The sequence below is a fragment of the Centruroides vittatus genome, unplaced genomic scaffold (assembly GCF_030686945.1).
Source record: "Centruroides vittatus isolate TY-2023 unplaced genomic scaffold, ASM3068694v2 scaffold_386, whole genome shotgun sequence".
Taxonomy (NCBI): Eukaryota; Metazoa; Arthropoda; class Arachnida; order Scorpiones; family Buthidae; genus Centruroides; species Centruroides vittatus.
In genome coordinates this window covers 9,185,395-9,210,480 of record NW_027122706.1, presented here as the reverse complement: position 1 = coordinate 9,210,480, position 25,086 = coordinate 9,185,395, and the positions used below count along the sequence as shown (strand labels likewise).

The 25,086-nt window shown below is 28.6% G+C and overlaps 1 protein-coding gene and 1 long non-coding RNA gene across 8 annotated transcripts in view; one reads left to right on the top strand and one right to left on the bottom strand.

The window, feature by feature from the left end:
* Positions 1-25,086, bottom strand: part of Dys (Dystrophin) — a 514,896-nt gene that overhangs the window by 161,213 nt on the left and 328,597 nt on the right. For all 6 annotated transcript variants that reach the window (XM_067286836.1, XM_067286831.1, XM_067286830.1 and 3 more), the window contains one exon: positions 984-1,098. In XM_067286836.1, the coding sequence (XP_067142937.1) occupies positions 984-1,098 (115 nt within the window). The remainder of the gene's footprint in view (positions 1-983; positions 1,099-25,086) is intronic.
* LOC136988859 (uncharacterized) lies at positions 14,732-16,512 on the top strand. Of its 2 annotated transcripts, XR_010882824.1 has the most exons (3): positions 14,732-14,790; positions 15,714-16,011; positions 16,269-16,512. It is a non-coding gene; the product is annotated as an uncharacterized lncRNA (long non-coding RNA). The 2 variants fall into 2 exon arrangements; XR_010882823.1 differs by lacking the exon at positions 14,732-14,790 and having other exon boundaries at positions 15,477-16,011.

Sequence of the window (25,086 nt, the reverse complement as noted above, 5' to 3'; positions counted from 1 at the left end):
TAAAAAATTAAACAATAATAAAAAGCACTGATAAACATTAGTTAAAACTCCGCTATTACATATTTATATTATATTAACTTAAAAATTCGATTAATTGGTTAATTTCATTAATAAACTTAAAAATATATATGTAAATAAATATGTAACAAAACGTGTCTTCATGACGGCAATAATTGATCGAAAATTTTTTAAAAAGCAATGTCTAATTACCTTTTAAAAAATAACAAAATTCTTCAAAATATGAATAATTTGAATTTACCAATCGTTTATTTATCAACATTTAAAATTAAGTATTATTATTATGTTTGCGTATGAGAGAGAATAGAGTATTGATTGAACTCAATACTGACATAACGTTATTAATAATAAATTATTTACAATATATCAAAATTTAAAAAATACGTTACAAATTTCTATGAACTGTTTAGCAATATAACGCGATCGAATTAGGATGGGGAAGGATAGAGCACTTGGTTTTAGCGCTACCTCATAGGATTGAATTTTTTTCTTTGATTATAAAAAAATTTCAATCTGGAGACTTCATTCATTTTTTAATTAATTACAAAATTATTTATTAAATTTAGAATTTTTTCTCTAGAGTTTATTTTTACAGCGTTTATATTTGTGCAGCGTGTGTGTGTGTGTTAATTAGATCTAAGATGCTATAAATGTAATTGGTAAAAATAAGATTAGAAGAAGTTGTAATTTTTAATGTATTTTATCTTTTCTATACATTTTTAAAAACAAGAACTTCAAAATAAATTGCAAATTAATTTTATTACACTAGAAAGAGGTGTATTAATTTTTACCTTCGTTGTAATAAATAAAAACATCAATACAGTAACTAATTAAATTAAATCCAATTAGATATGTAGAAGAATAAATTTACATTAATAATTATATATGATATTTATTATTAAAATAATTCATTCAACAAATGAGATTTACATAAGTTATAATAATTATTTCAATTTTTTACTCACTTCTCCTGTCCTCTTCTGCGTCGATCTTTTTATCTTCTTTTTGTCGAAGATGATTTGCAGTAGACAGGAGTTTTCTCAGCCACGGTGTTTTCTGATCTTGTTCATCCAGGAATTTCTAAAACGACAAACGTAATATTTAGCTGAGGAAGGAATATTTAGATAAGTATAGTTACACGTGTAAAAAAAATGGCCGAATGATTTTATAGATAAACCGTATAGACTGACGGTCAATCCCCAGGTAGGGAAGATCGATTGTGAGAACACGTGCTGGCGACAGGTACGACAAGACAATCAATATGGTGCAAGTGGACCTCATCCACGTTATCGGTATGAAGTTTTGGCAATAATGCAAACCCAGTGCAAAAAAAAACAAAAAATAATAATAATAAAATAAAAGAAAAACCCTAGTTAAAAAATATTATATTAAACTGCTTTTATATTCATTTACATGCATGTTTGCATATTTTTTCCCGTTTACGGATTAGAGTTTTTAATATATGTTGAAAATAGTCGATTGGTAAAGCACATTACGCAAACATAAGACAGTAATTACTCTCTCTCAATAGAAATAATTTATTTTACAGTCGCTAAAAATTAAAAATAATAAATAATTATTATAAACAATAGCGATTAACGTACATTTTAAAAATTAAATTCGATGTGATATCGACCAAATGGTTTATTCTTGTTATATCAAGATAAATTATATTATCTTCTGTATTTAAAATCAGTTTTAGGTTTCAAAATATCCGAGTTATCATCATTTTATTAAAAATTAGTATGTAATACAATAATAATTTTAAATGTATTTCAGCAAACAATAATTGATATTAGGAAGAAAATAGAATAAAAATACATACCGGTATTTAAATTAAATAAATTAGCAGATACGTTTATATATTTACATTTTAGCATAGTTTAATGTCATAACCGTGAAATTTAAATATTTAAATATTCGAAATCAATGGAAAATCTTCGAAAGTTTACTGAATAAAAACTACATACAATATATATTTTTTTCATATAGCCTACTTTTATTCTTTCCGAAATTATGCTGCAGTCGATTATCCTGACTGACATTTCATCTTGTTAAATTTATTAATAATGAATAATAATGTCATTAACTATAATGAATGTTATTAAGCATAGTCTTAACAGCAAATAAGAGTACGTGAAAAATTAAATCAAAGATTTTTATGCAGGGTACATGTAATAGGTTTTGCGCAGAGAAAATTCAAATGCATATTAACTGGATATGAAATACCTTAAATATAATTAAACTAATTTAAAGAAAGAGAAAACTGGAAAGTATGTTTATATCTAATACGTTAATAATAAAAAATTAATTTTTTTTTATTCGTAATTTTTTATTACTTCGTATTTAATATATATTTCTTGAAACAATTAGCCATCAATTTTAAAAGATAGCGTAAATTATTTTAACTCGATACGAATTGTAACAGTATTTTTTCATTACTTTTGTTAAGGAAAAAACGAAAGCCTGAATAGATCTAATCATCAAAGGAGCAATTTTTATTTTATGTAGAAACTAAATGAAATAGAGAAAGATTTACTTAACTAAAATGTGAACTATTGACACTTGTTTTGTTCAAAAGAACACTAACATGCAAGCATCTTGCGTGTCTTAAGCAAACACGCAGAAGCTTTCTGAGACACAATTGAGTTTTATTGTCTAGCCAGCATATTACTGCCTGAATATCTGAATTTGCTTCACTCTAGTTTCACTGCGTTTTAATACATTTATATTTTCAGTTGAAAAACTTATAGAAAATATATTTAATTTTGACATATCCTCTTCTCATATTTTACAGGAACTTTTTAAGTAAAAAAATACTATTTTTTCAATCTAGTGCCCAGGTGTATATTTGGTGCGATTAACAAATTATCCAAGCTAGAAATATTTTTAGCTATCTTTTTGAGAAATGAGTTTTATTTTTATTCTAAATTTGTTGAATAAAACTTACAAAAATATCATCTGAATATTAAAACGTAAGAAACTACTCAACACAACAAAGAGAATGATTTATTATGAAGAAGAATAAACATAAGAAATAACGTTCAACGTAACATCCTTGAGATCTTTCTAAAAATGAAAGCTTACTTCTCTAGGGATTTAGTAGTACAGCCTCAGGATACAAGTTGAATAAACCAAAAAGAAATTCGATGCACAGTTCAAGCAACTATCTACGAAAAGAAAATGGCTACACATCACGAAACAACATGAAACTGGCAAATGTGATAACGTTCAAGATATAAGATTAACTATAGCGCAGTCAACACATTATTGAGAATGATAAATTCTAAATACATTTAACATTATTAATAAATTTATTTTATTAAAACAAATATAATAAATGTAAAGAATGAATCAAATATATTTTTCCATTTCATTCGACAGTTACTTGATGTTATTTACTTTTTCATTTATATTATTATTATTCTTATTATTCTAGGATTTATTTATTTGTTTTAAAATAAATATTAATGATTAATATTATGTTTACATTATATTATATTGTATATTTATACCTACTGTAATTTATTATATTTTAATACTTCACAATGTTTTTTAATTGTATTAATATATATTTGAATAAACAATTTTATGGCATTTTCATGATATTTTCCTATTTAGAATGACAATAAAATAATAAATATCTAGAATTTTGACCTGAAGTAAAAAAATCACTGAAATGATTTAAAAATAAATTTCAAACATCTAGACAGACACGAAATCCCTACCTTTAGGCTAACGTCTCCTTAGCAATTCGATCCACAAAGTATTAATAATACAGCATGTAAATATCCAATGTGGATTATAAAGTAAATATGACCGAAAAAGTTGTTGTTTATAATTTATTTCTCAGTCTTTATTTTTAATTCAACATTAAATAATTATTGTTAAACTAATGTCGTAATTAATACAATTCGCATTTTAATTAATATTTATATTCTATATATAACAACTTTTCAAGTTTCAAAATTTCACTTCTAATATTTTATAATATAAAACTCGATCGAGGCGTCGTCTTTCATCTGTCATTCATGCTAAACGGGTTCATTGCGGATTAGGAATAGGCGAAATTGCGGTCGACCAAACAGTGTTTAATGCGTTAATCTCTCACGTTAACAAATCGGTCGACTTGAGGAGAAAAATAATAGAATATAATAAATCTAATTTAAATTACAAATTATTCTACGATAGACCATTAAGGTCTTTTGTGTATTTTTAGTTTACATGTATTGAAAAAAGTAAATTCGATAAAATCACAAATCTCTTCTTATTGCCCCTAAGCTCTGTCTGTATTTGCCTCTATGCATCAAAATCAATGTTGCAAATGTACTGTACATGATAAAAATAAAGCTATGGATATACTTTAGAAACGTAGTAGTAGTCCAGAATTGTATATACATATACAAAACTCAAAATATATTTTCCATTCAAATTTCAAAATCGATTTCCGAAATGTTAACAAATCCTACGGTTTTGTTAGATATGACAATGAGGTAAATGTCATTCTCCAATATCTAAGATTATATTGGATTTTATACATTCGATTTTGATAGCGCACGTACAGTTTACCGATATTTAAAGTGTAAGAGAAAGTTCAACGTAATTAAAACTGTTCTCATAAATTAAGACAAATCGTATTTTTCCGAGAACATATAGAACTTGTCTATCATTTCAGTTTTATTACAGGTTTTATAAATATAACGAGATCGACAATATGGAAACAGATAAAATATATCAACAAGAAACTATTTTATTAACGAGCAAATATTTATTGTGACATCGTCACAATGTCGGGCTGCAATTTTTAATCATATTTTTTTAATTTATTTAATTTAAAATATATGCTCGCCACCTAAAATTAGTACTGTCTTACCCCTGTACATCATACTTTTCCTGATAGCAATAGTCGTGCTGGTCATCTAACTCCTTTCAGGAAAACATTTTTTAATTGAAATAACGTTCTTGTTTGTACCGGAAGTTCGTATATACAGTAGTTAATCGAAGCCTTCTACCTCTAAGCTTTCCACGTCTGGTCTCGGTTTTCATCTATCTAATTCCGTTCTCGAAATTAAGGAAGGACAGACAAACAAACAGACGATGGTGGAAATTTATAGGTCTACAATTTTTTCAAATTGCAGCCCAATAAAATTTTTTAAATACCGTCAGACGATATAACAACTCATAAAAAAATATAGATAAAAAGTATTCCACAACTTCGAACTCTCTCTGCTATTTTTTAATTAAAAAAAACAGCAAAGAGATCGAAAATATTTCTTAATAGACAGGGATAGAGATAGAGATATTGTGTTTCCTCAGAAACTTTTCTGAGGAAACACAACGTAATAAAGCAATTTAGACACTCACATTTATAATACGTTTACAGTAATAAATTTTGAAACACTGTTAAAGTGGCTCTCATTTTCAATCTTTTTATGTAATTAATTCTATATCGTAACGAAATATTCTTGAATTGTATTTCATTTTTAAATATGATGTATAAATTCGTTTCAGTCAAGCCATTTCAATAAATCATTACATAATGAAAAGGATTTTATACTGAATGAATTACTATTATTAATTAATAAGTAATTCACCCATTCTTTTCTTGCTGCTTTTTGTAATATCGTCTCTAATAACAGATAGCGTGTGACTGAAGTTAAGAAATTAAACTACTAGACTGCGAGAAAATAACTAAATACGACTAACGTTTAAGGTTTAAACCACTGGCTAAAACTGATAACGATTGTGCTTTTATCAGTCACATGTTGAAGCTAATTGCGTGAAAAGATAGCTTAAAATTCATGTTTAACCGAAAGGTGATAACTATAACCGAATTCTGATTACAATAAACGAAATTTTAGAAGTGTATTTTAACTTATGTCTTGAGATCTGCTAATTCTGATAACATATTAATTATTACAATTAGCAGATCCTTTGTAGATATTGCCGATTACATTTCATAATCCTTTTCCATCAATATTTGTTTAAATAATAATAATATACTACCCAAATACTTTCTGAAGTAATAATTGAAAAAATCTCATTTTAATGAAAATTTCTGTTATACTTAATCATATTATATTTATATGACAATATAATTTTTATGCTACAATCATACAATATGTTTAGGCAACTATGAAATTATTTTGATGAAGTATATCAATAAAACATCAATTAGGATTTCAGGTTCTCTCTCCCGCTATCCACTAAACAAAGCAAGGGACATTATGATATTAAATAGAACACTTAAAAATCTTATTAGATACTTATTAGAAGTATTGGTTGATTGATTTTGTAATTCCTAAGAGTCCTAACATCAGCATGCAGCCGCAACTGTACACATTACGACTGGTTTAATCAACAGAATCGGCACCGAAAACGATACTCTGATCCGAACTACAGTACCCGGTGGCTTTTGAGAATATGAGTGTTACTCGAGGCAGATTCGGGAACGAGGCACGTGCCTAGTCGTTTTTCGGAGAATGTTATTCAATTAATTTAGAATTACTTTAGTTACCTAATCTTACCTAACTAAAGTAATGCGATGTTATTATATTTAGTTTTATTTTAAAGTAACAAAACTGATTGCTTTTGTATTAAGAGGGTTGCTGCAGCATACAAGCATCCTCTTGGATAAGAGCACTTGCCAACAATCATAACAAGAAGTTAAGTTTAGATCCAATTCAAATCCGAATTACTCGCGTAGATAGCCAAATGGCTGCAGCGCAATAATCTGAGCAAAATTTTTAAATTAATTTAACCGAAATACTGTATTATGTATTTATTTATTTATTTTTGTATGTGATTATTTACTAGTAAATGCTTTTCATGAGTTTTCCGTAACAAATTTTATTATTTAACCTATTAAAGTTTATTCCTGAATATAAGTATCTCCAGTTTTTAACTTTAAACCAGAACAAAATTTTAAGAAGAAAAATCATTTTGTATAATCAATAATGCATTTACTTCATTCTGTGCACTAAAATATTAAAATTTAATTTAGTGTTCAAAAATATTTGCCTATTTATAATAAATGATGTATTGTTACATTCTGTTTCTCTTTTTCATCGTTCGAATACTGCTTTTAATCGAAATGAGGAGTCAGGTTCTAAACTGATCTAGACTTGTCAATTTTTTACATGGTTCAGATTGCGATGTCATTTCCTAAGCTGATATATTCTGTGCGAGTCAGGCACATTTTGATAGACAAAAATAAAGTCGACGATAGCTTATATGTCGCGTATCAACAGTTTCTTGTAAATCTCACAAATCTTTTAAAAAAAGAAACTATTTTCAAAACAGAAAAAATAAAACATTTTTCTGTTTCGAAAATAGTTCTTTTTTTAAAGATTTGTTGATTTCGAAATATACTATATATTTTATTTTTGACTCTGCCCAGTGAGCCCTAAGAAGGCTTTTTTTCCCATATCCATCGTGAGTTCGATCCAGCCCACAATGATTCCGGAACGGCGTAGCGTTGAGAGACGGGCCCGTCATATCCGGTTATCCTTGAGAAATTTCTGGGATATTTCGATCGCCAGGATCCCCCGTTCTTTACAGAGGTAAGCTGACACCTAAAAGTAAGTAAGTGCACACTTGGGCAGGCGGACGGACAGTGAGGTCAGAGCAGACAGAATCTCATTAGCGTGTGCACACGTTGGTAGCGTTACAATGACGAATGGTGGAATTTAGATAGAGAGTGAAAGTATTCAGACAAGGCATTTTTTCGGATGAATAACGTCTAGAAGAATTAGTGGTAGTAAGCTACCGATTATTATTAGAAGATGTTGAAAATTATATAAGTCTCCATAGTTTTCCATTACAGAAATTAAACTTATGTTTGCTATGGTCACATATGAAATGGGCGCATATTCCAAAAAAAGGAAGCGATTTTCTGTTAATGAATGAGGATGTCAAGTTTTGACAGCTGAGTACTTAAATCAGTAATATTGTCTGTTTCGAGACGGACGAACGAAAATGTTGCCTCCTCGAGAATGAGACAGATTTCCTTCAATGTGACCCGTCCTCTATCCGCTCGCCCAATATGCACACATCCATACTTATAATGTAGGAATTTTTTTTCTCTGTCCGTCAATGTGCGCTTACTTTTAACTGCCTTGATCATCAGGCCATCAGATGCTTCGATCTTTAATGAAAGTATTCCACATTGCTATTTAGTAGTATTAATGATAAAATTTCAATTATTCGAACTGTTAATTTATGAGTAAAAGATTTAGAAAATAACAAGTACAAAAGATTACGGAAAAATTTAATAAAATGGTAATTAGAATAAATAAATAAAGTAGGCTATATTATTTTAGCGATGAGTTATAGAACGGGTGTAACCTATAAAGACTACTGTAGAGTCTCGCAAACTCGATTTAATGTGGACTGAGGTGACAAGCTATCAAAAATGACGAGCTTTACGGCATAGCGATGCTGTTAGTCTAAATAAACGGAATTTTCGTAAAGATATATGTGAAATTCTTAGAAGTATTAACTATATATCAGTGGTACCTTGAAAAAAAGAGTTATATTCTTTGTTAACATGTGGAATTGATGCTGTAATGAAGTGTAGCCAGTGAATAATGATAAATTATTTGATCCTAACGTTAAGTATACAGGTAGAAATTAGATTACTTTTCCGAATGACACGAGTTATCGAAAGTCGGAACTCTACTGTATACAAATCCATGAACACAATAAAAAAATAATCGAAATATAAATCTGTAAAATTGTATATGTATTAATACTATATGTGTAACTAAAAAGTTATATCAAAATTTTCAAAAATAATTCTCTTCAGTTTAGGATTACCAAGGATGCACTGTACATCTGTAGAAGATGAAAACAATCATTCTTATGAAAAAAGTGAAATAGATTGACTATGGGGTTTTTATTTGCTTATAGACACATTGACAATTTCAATTTTTTTTCATTACTCAAACTAAATCTGCTATAAAGGTAGACAAGCAAAGCAAAAAAGCAAGAGAACAGCTGTTCGAAAATTTATAAAATATCACAAGAATTCAAAATGGTTTAAAAGTTAGAATGACTACTTCATATGTATCACGTATTTTAAATCATATCAAAAGCACAAAACTATAATATCTATAAATTCAAATTTTACTTCCACATTTTTATTATGAATAGATTCGAAAGGATTTGACTTGAATACTAAACAGAAAAATTTTTCTGAAAACTTTATTTTTATTATTCTCAGAAAATGAACTTGAGTGGTTAAATCACATAATAAACGAGTTTCAATAACAATAATTTTAGTGTGATACAACGATTCACAATAGAATTAGAGCCATTTATTCAAAATTCATTACATGTTTTGCTTACAGCCCTCGTCTGATGAACGGAGACAAATATTTTGACCAATGTTCGTTACAAAATAGCATTCGGAAGACTTTTTACAAATCATCACTAAATTTTTAAATACATTTTTAAAATGCTATTATGAGTATTTTGGTAAGATGAAAATGTAAAAACCATTCATTTCAATGTTCTTTATCATTCGTTATGTTAATATGCAACAAAGAAATCTGTTCGTTCGTAATTCACGTTTTGTCACTCCTGTAGCGAACATACTCAGCTATCTCAAAAACACCTACTAATTGTCTTTATTTAACTAATTAATCTTCATTTTATTACGTAGACTGGAAAAAGTTTAAATATATTTTTGAAAATAAAAAATCCTCCGTAGACTGTTCAAGAAAATCACTTTTTTACTCGCTTCCCAGAGTCAAAAATTCTATTCTAGTACTATATGGACATCAAAGCGTTCTATCATTTATCACGATTTAGTAAAAATCGCCCTCACAATGTTATGAAATATCCTTACGAAATGACTTCCTTTAGCATGGCGACATTCCAGAACAAGCGGAACACATTTTTGTAGAAAAATTAGTACTAAAACTCACCATTAAGACGCTTTTGGGGTTGCAAGCCCAAATGTTTTATTTGTATAAGACACTCGTGCTATACAGAGAACTCAGCAATTTAGGGAATACTGTTCCTACTCTGAAATTGTAAAACCTGAAGACGATGAATACTGTTGTTCAAAAGCCGACAGTAATTGATCTTCTGTGTTTCATCTCACATGCAGTGTGATAATCCCTTTCAAAATTGTCACATTGGCAATATATTCTCGATAAACCATATTTTTTAAGTGGCCCATATCACAACTAATAATCACAAAGATTAAGATCTGGAGAACGAGTTGGCCATGTGATAGGAAATGAATGTTAGTCACTGTGTTATCGGGGAAATAACGTCGCAGAAATTACTATCGACATGATAGGCGCCATCTTCTATGAAAGTGATTGATTCAAGGAATTGTCGCTGTTGAATTTTGGGTTACGACAAAAGTGTTGAAAATATCATTGTATCTCTGTGCCCTCAGAGCATGTCATAGACCAATTAAGACTAACTTCTTCGAAGAAAAAAATGGTGCAAGGATAAATGTGGCTGTGAATCCACACCAAACTAACTTTAGGAGAATGTAGTGAAATCTGCTGAAAGACACGATGGTTTTTTTCGCTGCCCAAACGTGACAGTTACGGGTGATCACTGTTTTACTGACGTGAAAAAGTGCCTCATTGCTCTGAAGGATCACTCAGTGGCAAGCAACTACATCTATCCTGGATACGGATAACAATGCATAACTTCCTCAGTACCTTCTGGACACACCCAACTGCCGTGACACTACACGTACACTACTGGAGTTTGCAACATTATTCATTGACTGACAACAGCTGTGATAACATCTTCAATGACTTGTGAAGTTATAATTTTGCACCCTGACTGGATTAAACCCTTAGACGTTCAGTTTCCTCGAATCGAATAATCATTCTCTTAAGAGCTTGTAGAGTCAAGTCATCGGCGTAAATTCTTATGGTGGCGAATTCCCAAAGTGCAGCCGCGGCTTGTCATAAAATAGCTTTATAAGAAATGCACGTTTCGTAAAGATGACGGTCTCAGTAGCTGATAAAAACGGCATTCAACATTTTTATACCCAAAACATGCTGGAACACCTATGCTTATGCAAAAAAAAAAAACTGCTTTTTCATTCTTGCAGCACACCAAAAGTATCATAATGGCAAGTTTTGGTACTAATGTTTTTTAAAGAAATGCCTTCCACGTGTTCTGAAATGCACCATACCAAATTTAGTTGCTTTTGGACTGCTGAATATCTCTCGATAACGTTGAATAAAAATACATCTTTTTAGCGTCACTCAATAGGCATATTAAAATGAAATTTCAGGCTGATTGAAAGCAGTGTAATTATTAATGTGCCAGATCAGTAGTCTTTAACTTTATGATTCGAAGGCCTTTTTTTACAATAGGACAGATTTTGACAGACCTCCTCAGATTTAACTAAAAATCTACAAAAAAAAATAAATAAATAATAATAATAAATAAATATACGTATACTGTATATTTAATGCAAGGTAAATGAAATATTTAGGACGAACAGATGTAGTTCTTTTAATTTTTATGTATATATTTTTTGTAATAGTATTTTTGAGGGTTTTTGATATAAAAAACGCACTCGTCAACTCGGTTGTCAACTGCTGCTGCGTAATTCGTCGTTCGCATGAAATTTATATTATGTTTATGTGATTCATATTAACTATATTACTCGATAAAATTTCTTTTATAATCTATTTCTCGACTTATACTTGAAAAAAATCCCGCAGTTTAAAAACAGCCCACATAATAAATACAAAATATGTAGTACACAGTAAAAATCGTACAAAATATGTACGTTGGTCGAAATACAAATCATATTAAGATGTGAAATAACAAGACAAAAAAATTTAAAATTGAATCTTTAAAATTTATAGACTACTAGAAAACAAAAATCCGATTTATTATATTCCAGACATACAGAAACCAACATTACATTATGGAACGCTACGACATACTTTTAATATTTAAAAAAATTTTCGGCATGACGTCTTAAACTAAAAAAAGTATTTTGAGTTTAAAATTTTCAAATTACATATTTATTTCTTAAAGAAAAAAAATAAAGCTCCATTACTTTTTCTTAAATCCAAGTTATTTGAAACTGGTTTTTTTGATTTCACCATTAGGTTTTTTCGAATTTCGTAGATCCTAATTATCTGATTGTATAAATTTTCAACTGTGCTGACAATTTATTATTGATATTTTTAGCACCAAATCTAGCCAACTATTCTATAAAATCTAATAAAACCAAGAACTAGTTGAAAAACGTTTAAGTTACAGCTTTTAGTTTTGATATTGAAAACTGTGCATTAAATTTATAAGAAAGAAATTTTATAAAATGAGAAATGCAACTCTGTTACTTCTCTCTGCTGCATTTATTACAATCTACAAGATTCGTTTGAAAGCATACATTTATTGCAAATAGTATTTATTTTCAATAAACGTATTATGCATTCGATATGATTATTGCTTTCTTCATGTAGCAATCATTGATTGAAATTTTTTTCAATAACTTTTGAAACTAGCAATAACTTTTTATTATAACAATTAGGTAATAAATTGCATAGGTTTTCTTAATAATCATTGTTAACAATCTTTACATTACTTGATAAGCAATTTTTTGATATAAGTCAAATTCTGAAAAATTTATAAATAGTATAATAATAATTATGCATTCACTTTGTATTATTGTTATTGTTGTTTCAATCATTTCTTAGACAGACTACATGTAGAATTATAGGAATGAACTGGCCAAGGCCAAGTATATTTAGCTCTAGTTGAGAGAAAAAAGGGAGTGATTGTGCGCTAATGTTAAGTGTGGATTAAAAGATATTACGTTTCTTTTAATAGACTTTATTTATAATTCATTATAATTTTACTTTCCGTTAAAATTCATTATGAACGAAATTCACTACTAAATTTTTTCGAAAAATAATAACTAATTTTACAGAATTTTACATGACAAAAATCAAGCAAAACGAGTCGGACGTCAAACTTTAATTATATTTAATTAGTGCAATCCGTACTTTAAATTATTTTAATTCATTTTTTTTTAACTGGAAGAAAAAGTAAAATTAACCAAACTACAAATAGTTTAACCGAAAAATAATAATCAATCTTTTAAAATACCACAATTCCTTAACGTAATAACTATTTACTTTATAATTCGTAATTTATGACTATTCAATCGGAAAGAAAATAGTAGATTGAGGGATTAAAAATGATAAATCAAAAAGATAAATCTGTAGAATTATTAGTGTCTGCGATATCGATAATCAATCAATAAAAAGTTATAACGTTTTCTTTAATGTGTATGAATTCAAAGTGACATTAAACCGGTATAGATTACTTCTGGCAAATTAACGCAGAAGTAAATACAGCTCATTTTATATTTTAAAATAATAACTTTATTTTATTATAAAATTACTTATTTTTTTTTATCTTAGGATAAACTGTTATAATATACAGTGTAAATTATTTACTAATATTTTTAACAAAAATTCTTTAATAAAATCATCGTACAAATTTTCTTAGTTAAAAGTTTATCTATAAAATAATTGAGAAATCATTAGAGATTAAAGTTCAAGTAATGAAACAGGATTACCTTAAGGAAAATATATATTTTATCGAAAACGACTTTTTTCCTATGATAGCAAACAAAGGTGAGAAAGTATCAGCACAAAAATCAAAACATCAGGTAAATGACCGAGTCCGGATGCCATACAAAAAATTTCTTTGAGAGATAATGAGATGGGATCACAGACAGAAATTATCGAAGTATTTGCTTTCGATTTGAATTCATGGAATAAAATGAAAGTAATTTAATGCTATAATTACTATCAACAAAAGTTAAACAAGTTATTTGTATTTCCTTAAATCACCAAAATATCATTTATCAGTATTAATATATTCCAGCTTTAATTATAGATTTATGATAATATAAACAATTTTATCTCTAGTCAGTTAATCATTTTTAATTTTATAAGATAGCTGAACAATAATAAAATAAAATTACAAAAGAATTAATATTCAGTAAATAATCATTTTGAGATTTTAGAGTTGATATAATTATTAAAAGTTTAAATATTTATTAAATTCGTGACATTATTATATAAGTATTTTCCATTTGCTGAGGTATCAAAGAACGTCATTTGAGAACAATAAAAACATTCAATTAAAACATCAGAAACAAACAGAACAAGAAAGAGTGCACGAACATTATAGAAATCAATACGTCAAATTCAGCCCTAGGAAATAAAATCAAGAATTTTGGAAAATGGAATGCAAAAATCGTATTCTTGACAATTGTATAAATAATAGCAAAAACGGAACGATCTAAAAGGGAAAAATACAAATTCTCTCTAATATAAATTCCAAACATAACTACATATTTTCAAAATGTCAAAACAGATGAAATAAATTATGCGTAAAAGTTTTATTACAGAAATATAAAAATACATTAAAATCGTAATACAATGTAATTTTACTAATTAAAATCTTAATATGAACATTTTTAAACGGCGAAAATATTCTGTTCAAATAATTTTTATTAATAATAAAGAAACGAGAATATTATAGCAACTAAATACTACCATTCAAGTAAGATTTAACAGTGATTTAATCCACTAAAATATAAATAATAAAAGTTATAATAACTATCAAATGATGAAGTATCTTTTTTTTTGTTCGTCACGATTTATGTGAGTAAATAAGTAATACACAATAATCGATTAATAATACAAGGAATTCCCATTCTAATCTCTGAAACGTACTAATGTGGAGATGTAAAAAATGGTAGTTCAATATAATTATTTGTGATAATTTAAATTAATTTACGATTAAAATGCTTTACTTATTTAATCCAAAATGAGCATAAATTGAACATGGTATTTTTTAATTAAATTATTATTATTATTATTATTATTATAAACTTGAAGATCAACAAATTTAACTTTTTTACTAACAAAAAGAAAATGATTAGATTATTTTACTTATATTTTTGAAAATTAAACTTAAAGAATCTAATAACATCTACATCAACAAACTATCGTATTTCAATACGATCCTTATTGTTTCCTAATACGATAACGAAGTAAAAAAAAAAAACTGTTTTCTCTCTTAATACAATCCTTTATATATATATATAACATTTATTTAATTAATATTTTCATTACAACAAAAATCTATCATAATTTTAATAACAAGTACAATAATAGTAGTGTAGTAATTCTTGCTTATTAATTAAACAAATAAGAAACATATTAATTTATATAAATCATATTAGTAGTCTAAAAAGGATAAATGGCTAGTAATTTATTCTCAATATTCAGGAATAATGTTATTTAAATGAAAGCGTATTTGCATTGAACTAGTGAGATAACAACAATCCTATCTTAACATTATACACAATTTAATGAACGGGATTGATAAAGCACACAGAATAACGCCAAGCAATAATTAGTTTTTAAAGCAAAGTTTGTTCAACACTTAAAATTCTAACTACCAATTAGGTCAACACACTATCATATACTGTTCTGTAGGAAGTCTACTTTTATTTCACATCTGTAAAAACTCAAATAGTGTTCAAGAAAATCAGTTTATAACAAACTCCACCATAAGTTAATTTGTAAGATACATTTTAAATTTAATTTTACGGGTAAGTAGTGTAAGCCAGAACAGTTACATCATTTATTATTATTATTTTAATTAAAATAAAGCAACATAAATACGAAAACAAGTCCGAGTATTAACTGGAACTATGTAAATAAACGGATGTAGAATATAATGTAACGAAATATAGAAGAAAAATAAATTTAACATCTGTTTACAATAAGGAGCCATAAATTAGATGTCGAAATCGGTGATGATGTTTATTATTAATGCCGTAATAGGGATAAAAATGATGGCCAACGGACCACCCGAAATGATATAAATGGACTCTTCCGATCAACACTCGCTTGCATCCGATCAACTTTCAACCTGCAGACTAGAATATGGATGATGGATTCGATCAATGTAAGGATTTGTATTCCTAAGAATAGATTCGTTTTATATCGCACAATTCAAAGTCATTTAGAACTAACAGTATACTCTTGCTCCTTTATATATAAAATTAAATGAAAAAATTCCTTTATACAGTAAGTGATGTATAAAATTATAACCAGAAGACATTTTGAAAAACTTATCAATCAATAAGTTATAATATATTCCGATTGATATTTTGAAAATCAATTTGAAGAGTATTTAAAATTACATTTTAAAAATCTCGACAGATGTTACCTCTACGGTCCGATGAACTATAAAAACCATCTGTATAAAGATAGCCATCGAGAAAAGACAAATACCAACTTGATATCAGAATCTTAAAACTGGTGGTTTTTCGATTGAAACATTGAACTGTCAGGAGAAAAGAAAACTATATTCTTTACTTTTTTTTTCTCTTATTGACGACAACAGCTGCGCTTTAAGCTGAAATTTGTAATGAGTTAGTTTAGCGCTGAATAAAACTAATTTTTATTCGTGTGTAGATTATTAAAATAAAATTAAAGAAAATATATCTACTAAATCATTCTCTTATAAATCGATAATTCAAACTAACACTTATTTATATTTAAATAAATAGAAATGCGCGTTAATTCTCATCAATCTTAATTATTTTTTAATAATGAATGACTAATTATTTTTAAAATTAATAAATCAAATTTTTCCTGGCATATTAATGTTCTTTTATAGTTTGTTATCGATCTCCACAAATAAAAATAATTCTTCAATACGACGGAGAAGTTCACATTTTCGTTTTAATTAAAATAATTCCAAATTTTTATTTTACGTGTAACTTTACGGGTTTCCTTTTTTTATACAGCGGTTTTTGTTAAAGATTACAAATAAAACACGAATTAACGAGAAAATAAAATCGGAAAAATTACTAAAAATAAATAAATAAATTATAAAAATGTCCTAAATAGTTAAAATTGTAAAGTCGAAGGTTCAATAGAAATCATAAGGATTTTAAATTACTGAAAGTTGATACTAGGTCGGTTTCCATTTGGTCATTTTTATTTTAACAAACAAAGTTTTCTTGCATTTACAAATGACTGGCTGCACTGCATTCAAGTTAGATAAAACTTCATTTCATTTTCTTTTTATTACTTAGATTTTCTTTGAGAAACAGTTTTCAAAAACGTTTCGGACCATATCTACAAAAAGTACTTTTCCTTGTATCAAGAATTCGGTGTAAAGTCTTCAGATGTTTATTGCGGGTTGTACGAGATGATAAGTTGGCCACGAGCCAGGAGTAAGGCGGTGCCCAAATACTGGGTCATGGCACAATACACTGTGCCACGAACGAAGATCCCTGGCTTTTTCATGTAATTGCTTCGTTCAAATTACATTTATCCACAATACTGAGTATTTATTTGTAATTGGAAATTTCGAAATTAATTTCGTACAAATCCATTTCGCGTATTTTTTCGTCTTTGCACCGCTATTAAATTTCCATTTAATCAATAAATTGAATTCACGCTAAGATGTCTAGACTCGTTTATTTGTAACAATATTAAACTATTATCTTTTCTAACTCTTTCTTTAACTTAAAAGGATTTACGACATTTATGATAAAAAATAATTTGTTCGAAATAAAAATGAATATTTATTTACATTACGTACTACGGAGGATATCGTAAACGCTTTTATCTTAGCAGAAACTTAATAAAAATCACTGATTTTATCAGATAAACTAAACATTAGCAACGAAACACAATAAGAAACGTTCGAATTTATTTATTTACTTACTTATTTTAATCGAGATAAGATAAGGAAATACCTAATATTAAGTCTAACACATTTGCTTATCCATTCCTCTATCCGAAAACAAATAGGAAAATCAAAATTCCGATAAGTTTAAGATAGTAGCATGGTGTTATCCAGTATTATCCACGTGTGTGTTAAGTGTGCGAACTAAACGACTAACCTCGCCCGATTTGTGACATGACAGATGACACTCCCAACGCAGGGAATGTTCTTACATATACAGGCCTCTGCCGAAATCGGTAGGGAATTTTATTGGCAACCGTTTCTCCAACTAACCCTTACCTGATAAGAACATTATGGTGGGTTGTCGCGGGATGAATTTTCCCACCCAGATCGATACTGGAAAACAACACACGGGATTTCCTTGTAGGGAGCTTGGTTGCTACAGTAGTCGTTTCAAATTATAAGTCAATGTCATACGAGGATGAGTGGAAAATCCATTCATCCCAACATTAAAACAAATAGGGATAGTATTCCTCACCTTCCCGTTGCCTAATGTACGTCATGGCTGAAGGAGCGACTCTCTTGTGCTACTTGTAGATCACGACTGTTCTGAAGAGATGGATCTGACTGACTGTACCCAATCGATATCGTGAACCAGTCGGTGGTGCTATCTAGTGGCGTCTAGTTATATCAATCAAGGTCAATCACCGAGTAGAAGGAAAGCAATGTCATCCTTCCAAAATGCCCAAGAACGATCAGGTGGAAATCAACCTCACATCTCCTGAACACGTCGAAAAATGCATTTATACTCATAATTACGTCTGATCTTGCATTCTACATACTACTGATTTATTTTTATTTCTCCAAATTGTTTGTAAATATTAAATAAGTTACATGTTAAATTACATGTGTAAATTTAAACCTGTGATGTATTTCAGCAAAATTTAGCTTTCAATTTTATCCAATTGCTTGAAATCAATTCTATCAAATGGAATAAATTGATTATTTCATGATTTTGTATTTTAATTGGATTTAAATATATTTTTCAATATTAAAACAGAATAATAATTATTCATTTTCAAATACTGTATCCAAAATTCTGGTGTTCTATAGATTTTACAAAAAAATGAAGGAAAAAAAAGCTTTTATAAAATTCCTGGAAAATCAACTTTAAATTTTTAATGTAAAATACTTCAATAAAAATACACAGTACATTTACAAATTTCTAAAATAATCTGTAAATATTTCAATTATTCATTGATTTTTATATACTGTTTATTTGATTGGTAATATTGCTTTTATTAGAAAGTAATATTTTAATATGTTTGTGAAATTATTAATGTTAACTACAAGTAGATTAGCATCATCTATTTTTCTTATATGATATATATTATTATTTTTAAGGATTTTATATATGTAATATATAACTTATAAGATTATATATAATATTGATTTTATTTTACTTTTCATCATATTTTGGTATTTTGTTTTTAAAATAAAATAATGTTTTCTATTCTTTCATCTACAAACATTTTTCATTTTTCTCCTCTCTTTTTGGAATAATCACTATTCTTTCAATGTTATTTTTCAGAACTTAAATTATTTGTCTTTCGAGGCAATTTTAATTTTTTAAACTTTAATTCGAAAATAGCAAATTTTTATATGACAGATAAAACAAATTATTGTTTATTGTTTTGACTAGGTTCTTAATTATTGAAAGTAAGAAGACTGTTTAATCAATACAGAGTATATAATAAAACTACTATAAATACCAATAATAAATATAATAGAATAATTAATACAAAAAGGTCCGTGATAAGCAGTAGAATAGCACTGCAATTATTGTTGATAACATTTATTGAGTCAATTATTACTTATAGATTACAGTAACCTTTGCATAAAAAACTATGAATAAGGCATAGACAATAATGTAAAGATAATTAGTAAATAATGTAAAAATTATTAATAATATGCTTAATTATTTTAAAATCTGAATGTAAATTACACAAATGTTGACAGAGGATTCAAAAAGACAATGAAAAATATTTTTGCTGATCTTTTCCATAACATGATAGAGAGAGATGAAGAGTCATATCATAAAAAACCAGATGACATTTGATGAAATTATACTACAAGCTATCTCATCAAATAAAAAACATCAGCAATGTTTTAGAAACTAATCAATTATAAATTTAATCATCACATTAAAATATGAGGAGGAGAAATATCAAAAATTTTAATTCTTCATGGCAGTAACAAATTATAAATATTGTATCAATAAGTATTTAGTTTGATAGTGTCACATACTAATGAGGTCTTCAAAACTTTATACAGATACCTGAATTTTGATGTATGATTAACTAGTTTTCAATCCTAGTTTACACCATTTCTGTTCTAAACGAGTAATATTTTCACTAATTCGATTTGAATGTAATCCACGAGAATGATTATTTGTAATTGAAAAAGTGTAAAAAATTGTCACTAATAATGTATTAAAAATCAAAAATTTTTATCAAGAGGAAATATATTTTCAAAGATAAAATTGTAATTTAATTAAAATGAAATTTTGGTATAGATCATAACAAAACTTTTTATTTTAAGTATAATACAAAGCAAATTTTGCATTCTGTGAAGTTTTTACAAATTTAATTCATAAATAACAGAAAATAAAAACACTTTATGACTCTTGCATTTGAAAAGACCATGAGTTCATCATATGTATCAAATTAAATAGTTGTAATAAATATTTAGAAGTTAACTTTCAAAGTTTATCATTGCAATATGTAATTTAAAAATATATATAAATAAATCTTCTCCAATGGTGTCTCTACCTTGTTGTGGTGGAGAAGCTTGCATACACCGATGACTTGAAGAGCTATGCCGGCGGTAGCTTAGCTACTGGTAGGGCCACCCTAGCCAGATAGGTCAAAGAGTAGGTGCCAGACAAAAAGATACACCCTGGTCCTCCAAGTTGGTGGTTTGGACGATAGGTCTGCACCCTATCTCCAGTAAAAAAAAAATGACACTGCAACAAAGCTCCAGGAAAAATCCTGAAGATCAGACGGCGACATCAGATGCCATAAACCGAATATAGAGATATAAATAAATAATACAGAAATGAACTTGTTTAAAAATGTATAGCAGGTCTGTGTGTCAAAAAGACAAAAGCATGTATCAACAATTGTGTCTAGAAGATATAAGATTTATAAATTTCCTTCACTATATTTTATTTTATTCAAATTGTTTTGGAAATCTACTATATTAATTGAAACATACCAGCATATCTAATAAATCATATTCATAAAAACTGCTTCTTTGCAGTAACTCTCAAGAACCACTTTTAGAATGTAGAAATTGTTTGGATATGTTAAAGAAAATCTAATAAACTAAGCTATAATGAAGAAAACACCATTTTTTCATGTCATCTGGTAAAATAATAAGTTTCAAATAAATTTCAAATGATTACAACATAGTGAAAAGATCAGGCTACATATTTAAAAAGAAAAAAACCAGAGTTAAGCTAAAAGATGAAAGATCAGATAAGACTGAGCATAGTATATTTGCACAAATTTGTTATGAATTTCAAAGTTTCAGATAGAGAAGCAAAACTGGTAATGCTTTATAAAAGGTGTATCAAAGGGTCTATGTCAAATTATTTGCTAAATGTTAATATTACATTGGAATAATATATTTTAAAATTGCTATTTTTTATTAATTGATTTAAATAAAAAATTTAGATTGCATTCCATGTAAATATAAATAAAATAAATGTAACCAGTTAAACTGCTGTATTAAGATATGAAAAAATAATATATAACAAATCTAAATGTTTTTAGGTAAATTGGATGCCTTTAGATGTTTAGCTATTCTTAGAATAATTTGTAAGATCTGAATAATCCTGAAAAAATAAATCTTGAAAAAGAAAATAATGGCATACAACACACCAAATTATTACTGTATTTTAAAAACTATCTTTCAGTGTTAATAGCATGGGTGAAAATACTAACACCTAAATACAGTTTTTTAAAATACACACCTATTTCCTTGAATAACTGCTGGGGATTTTGACTTATGAAAATTAATATGAAGTAATAAAGCACTTATTTGAATCATTCTATAATAAAAAGTTTGTGAAATTTTGTAGATTTTTTGTCATCAATATTAAACATGTTTCAGTCTGAATGCTGGTTAAAATGTATTAAATCAAGTGACACAAAATCCAAGATACCAGCAAAATTTCATTTACTATTCACACAAACAGTAAGTGAAATTTTGCTGCTATCTTGGCTTTTATGTTGCTTGATTTGAACATGTTTCATTTCAGACTGTAGTAAAGTACATTAATGAGAATGCATTTCTGGAAAAAGTTTAGATATTAGGAAAATTCAGATGAAAATGTGCTGTTGTATATTTCTCATGCATGGTGTTATTCTCATACAAGAATATAATGTCTCATAAAAATGGCTGTCTTCTATCAGTATTTGTCAGTAGTATTTGATGTCATGATTAGCGGGACTATTGAGAAAATCAAACAGTAAGTTTAAGAAAATAATCATTTCTGTTGTCAATTCATGATAGTAATAAAAAATAAAAAAAATACCAGTAATTACTTTATTTATTATACTTTAATGGTTGGGGTCATGAATTTTTTTTTTTATGACTAAAAGCTGTATTATTTTGACCAATTGTATTACCATACTGAAACAAAACAAATTACAGTAGTTAAAATTATCAGCTGTAAAACTTAAATGACAAATCTTAAATAGGAACTTGCCTTGAACAAGAATTGGGGATTTTGATCATTCAAAATGATGCCTAAATAGTATGGACGATATGGTAAATTTTGAGATTTTACAGGGTGACAATAATTAACCCGTACAAAGTTTGTAGCAATGCTGCACCTGAACTTTTTTACTGTCACCAATTTACATACTATTGTTTAATTCTCCATGATTTCCTGCCCATGTAGATGTACTTTCGATGTAATAAGGGTTAGTTCTTTATTTTTTTAATGGTGTCGAACAAATGTTGTGCAATTTTGGAGCTATTCTGGCAAGGAAAGCATCAATGTGAAATTGTTCGTCTGCTCGGTGTTCCAAAAATGACAGTCTCAGATGCAGTTCGGCGATTCAAGGAGCTTGGCCACAATGGTGACCGTCCCGGACGTGGAAGAAAGCGCACTGTCAACACGTCTAGGAACCGCAAGATCATCACAAAGTGAGTTGACTGACATGCGAAGGTCTCCACGAGAAAAATTGCTCGTGAGATCAGAATCAATTGCGAATCGGTGCGGTTAATGGCGAAAAAGGAACTCGTACTCAAGCCCTACAAGTTCGAAAAGGTTCAGCTCCTCACCGATGAAAACAAGTGCGTGAGACTCCAAAGATCCCGTTAACTCAAGCGTCGGGCCGCAGGTCGACAATGGGAGTGCATTCTCTTCACAGACGAGAAGCTTTTCTCCGTACAACCATCAAAACGACAGGAACTGGTCCGCGGGGGCTCCTGGACGCTCAGCCGTCATCGAACATCACAAAATCCAATGTCAGTCATGGTTTGGGGCGGAATTTGTGCGAGCGGCAAGACACCCCTTGTTTTCGTCGATCAAGGGGCCAAAATCAATCAAGATGTGTACCCCCATGACATTCTCGAGGCTGTGGTACTTCTGTGGGCTCAGCAGCATTTTGGCAGTGCGAAATGGATGTTTCAGCAGGACTCGGCGCCGACACACAGGGCGAAGAAGACTCAGGAGTGTGCAAGGCTCATTTTCTCGATTTCATCTCGTCTGCGGAATGGCCACCATACTCGCCGAATCTGAACCCAATGGACTACAGTGTGTGGACCATTTTGGAGGCCAGGGCCTGTTCTAAGTGCCATGAAAGTTTGGAGTCGCTGAAGCAATCCTTGCGCTGGGAGTGAGACAAACTGTCTCCAGAAGAGTGCGGCCCATCGTTGAGAATTTCAAAACGCGTTTGGGGCTCTGCGTCAAAGCAAAAGGAGGCCACTTTGAAACTGGCTGAATATCTGATTAATACGTAAAGTATTGTCACTGTTATATGCTGTTGTTTTGCTAATTTTCATTTCTTTAATAAATTTACGATACAAAAAACTTGTACAGGTTAATTATTGTCACCCTGTATAACCTCTAGAGTTCCATATTTGTTTTTTTTCCCTCATTTTCTAATAATAAAATTTAGCAGTTAAAGTATTTTATACTAGAATTTTTACTTCTTTTTTGGACACTTTAGAAAGCAGTTTTATATAAATATACTAACAAAATTTTATTAAACATGTGTCAAAAATAAAAGTCATAAAACAATTATAACAAAGAATTCAATCATGCAATATTTATTACTTTATATTAATTACTATAATTCCCTGCAAATAGGTGGTGTGTGTTTAAAAGCTAATTTGAAAGTAGACCCAAGTTACATAATGATGTAGGTTATCTGCCAATTTTAAATTGCAATTCTAAAATTATCCACAGCTTTTCCTTTGTCTAAACTTACAAAGAATGTCTTTAAAGCATATAAATAATCTTTTACATGCTGCATATATACATCTACCATTGAGATATTTTCTGAAATCCCCAAAGACACATATACATTGTCTCAACTTAGTTCTCTCCATTTTCTGTACATTGATCCATGTTTTAATTGTTGATATTAAACATGTATACTCATACTTGTATCTTAAAAGCTGATAAATTTATGATAATTTTCCATTTCTATATAATGAGTATCAGAGAACTATTTAAAAACCACTGTCATTTTTGGCATATGTTAATTCTCTGTAGTAAGAGCTAACTCAAATCTATTATTGGATATTGTAGAGTCTACATGCAACTTTCTTAGTAAGATCAACAATGATCACATTAATAGAAATTATTTTTTTATCACTTATTTACTCTATATTTGGTAGGGCAATTATCATCAACAGAAGCCATACTGGTAGTGTTGGAATCCTGGATTTATTTTGATTCTAGGTGGCTCTTCAAACATCAAAATTACTACAGTTACATTGACAGAAAAAAATTGTAATACTGAAGGATGATGTAAATGTAGTCATAGTTAAAGCTTATTCATGCTGAGGAATGATAGATTTTTCTGATTACATTTTCAAGACCATCAGCCATCACATATCATATCTCAAATCATTGTGTTCTTCTGTAATGTTTATGTAATATTTCTGTATACTGTAAGCAATTCTGTAACATTTTTGGTTAAAGTTAAAAAATAACTAACCATTTCTATTGCGTTTGTTTTTTCATCTTTTTTCCAAAAGAGAAAAAGCCAAAAATAAAATTTTGCACAGGGCACATTTTTCATGTGACCCAATTAT